At 39.4% G+C, this 1,025-nt stretch overlaps 1 protein-coding gene across 1 annotated transcript in view; it reads right to left on the reverse strand.

Moving 5' to 3' along the window:
* Window positions 1-309, reverse strand: part of LOC138337448 (uncharacterized) — a 741-nt gene extending 432 nt beyond the window's left edge. Inside the window, exon 1 of the mRNA XM_069287359.1 lies at window positions 1-309. This exon is cut by the window's left edge and continues 432 nt beyond it. Coding sequence (XP_069143460.1) covers window positions 1-309 — 309 coding nt within the window.
* Between the last annotated feature and the right edge of the window lie 716 nt (window positions 310-1,025).

The raw sequence follows: 1,025 nt of genomic DNA on the forward strand, positions 1-1,025 counted from the left end.
TGTAAAACAAGCTTTTGGTCTAGCTGGATTCTTAAACAATAAGCATCTCCATTCTGGTTTGATCTTCTCCCCTCTAAGATAGTCATAAATGTGTTTGATCACCCCTTTTCCTTGCTTTGGTTGACATTGATCAACTATGAGCTTGGCATTCATAATTCTCCTGATCATCCAGCTGGCTTGATCTCTCTTTTGCCATACATTCTGGTCTTTCAGGTAGTAAGCATGAATCCATTTAATCCATAGTTTGTCTTCTTTTTGTGCCAGATCCCAACAAAGTTTAACTATTGCTGCTCTATTCCATATTGCCATGTTTAGTAATCCCAGTCCACCTTCACTTCTAGGCCTGCACACTTGCTCCCATGCTATTAATGCCTTCTTAGTAACCTATCCAGTTCCTGACCATAAGAAGCTTCTACGTAGACTCTCAATCACCTTGATTATCTTAGCTGGAAAGATGAACATCTGTGCCCAATAAGATTGAACACCAAATAGCACAGTTGAGCTCTCCCTGCATAAGATAATTTCCTAGCTGTCCAAGAAGTAATTCTTGCCATTATCTTCTCAATAAGTGGATGCCATTGTAGAATTGACATCTTCTTAGTTGATAAAGGAACTCCCAAATATTTGAAAGGCAACTCTTCAATGTTGTATCCTAGCTGCTGTGCAATCTGTTGTTTCACTTCTCTTTGTACACCTCCACAATAAATTGAACTCTTGTTGAGGTTAGCCTGCAGTCCTGAGACTTGAGAGAAATGAGAGAAGCAAGCTTGGATGGCTTTAACAGAATCAAGATCACCTCTAGCAAACAATAATAAGTCATCTGCAAAACACAAATGAGTGACATCCAGCTTTGAGCACTTTGGATGGTATTTGAACTTTTTATCATCTCTAAGTCCTTTAAGGGTCCTACTCAGATACTCCATTGCTATAGCAAATAAAAAGGGTGACATTGGATCACCTTGTCTCAACCCTTTAGCTGCTTCAAAGCTTTGTGAAATCTGCCCAGTTCACAGTTTTGACACACT

This window comes from Solanum lycopersicum, chromosome 7 (genome assembly GCF_036512215.1).
Source record: "Solanum lycopersicum chromosome 7, SLM_r2.1".
Lineage (NCBI taxonomy): Eukaryota > Viridiplantae > Streptophyta > Magnoliopsida > Solanales > Solanaceae > Solanum > Solanum lycopersicum.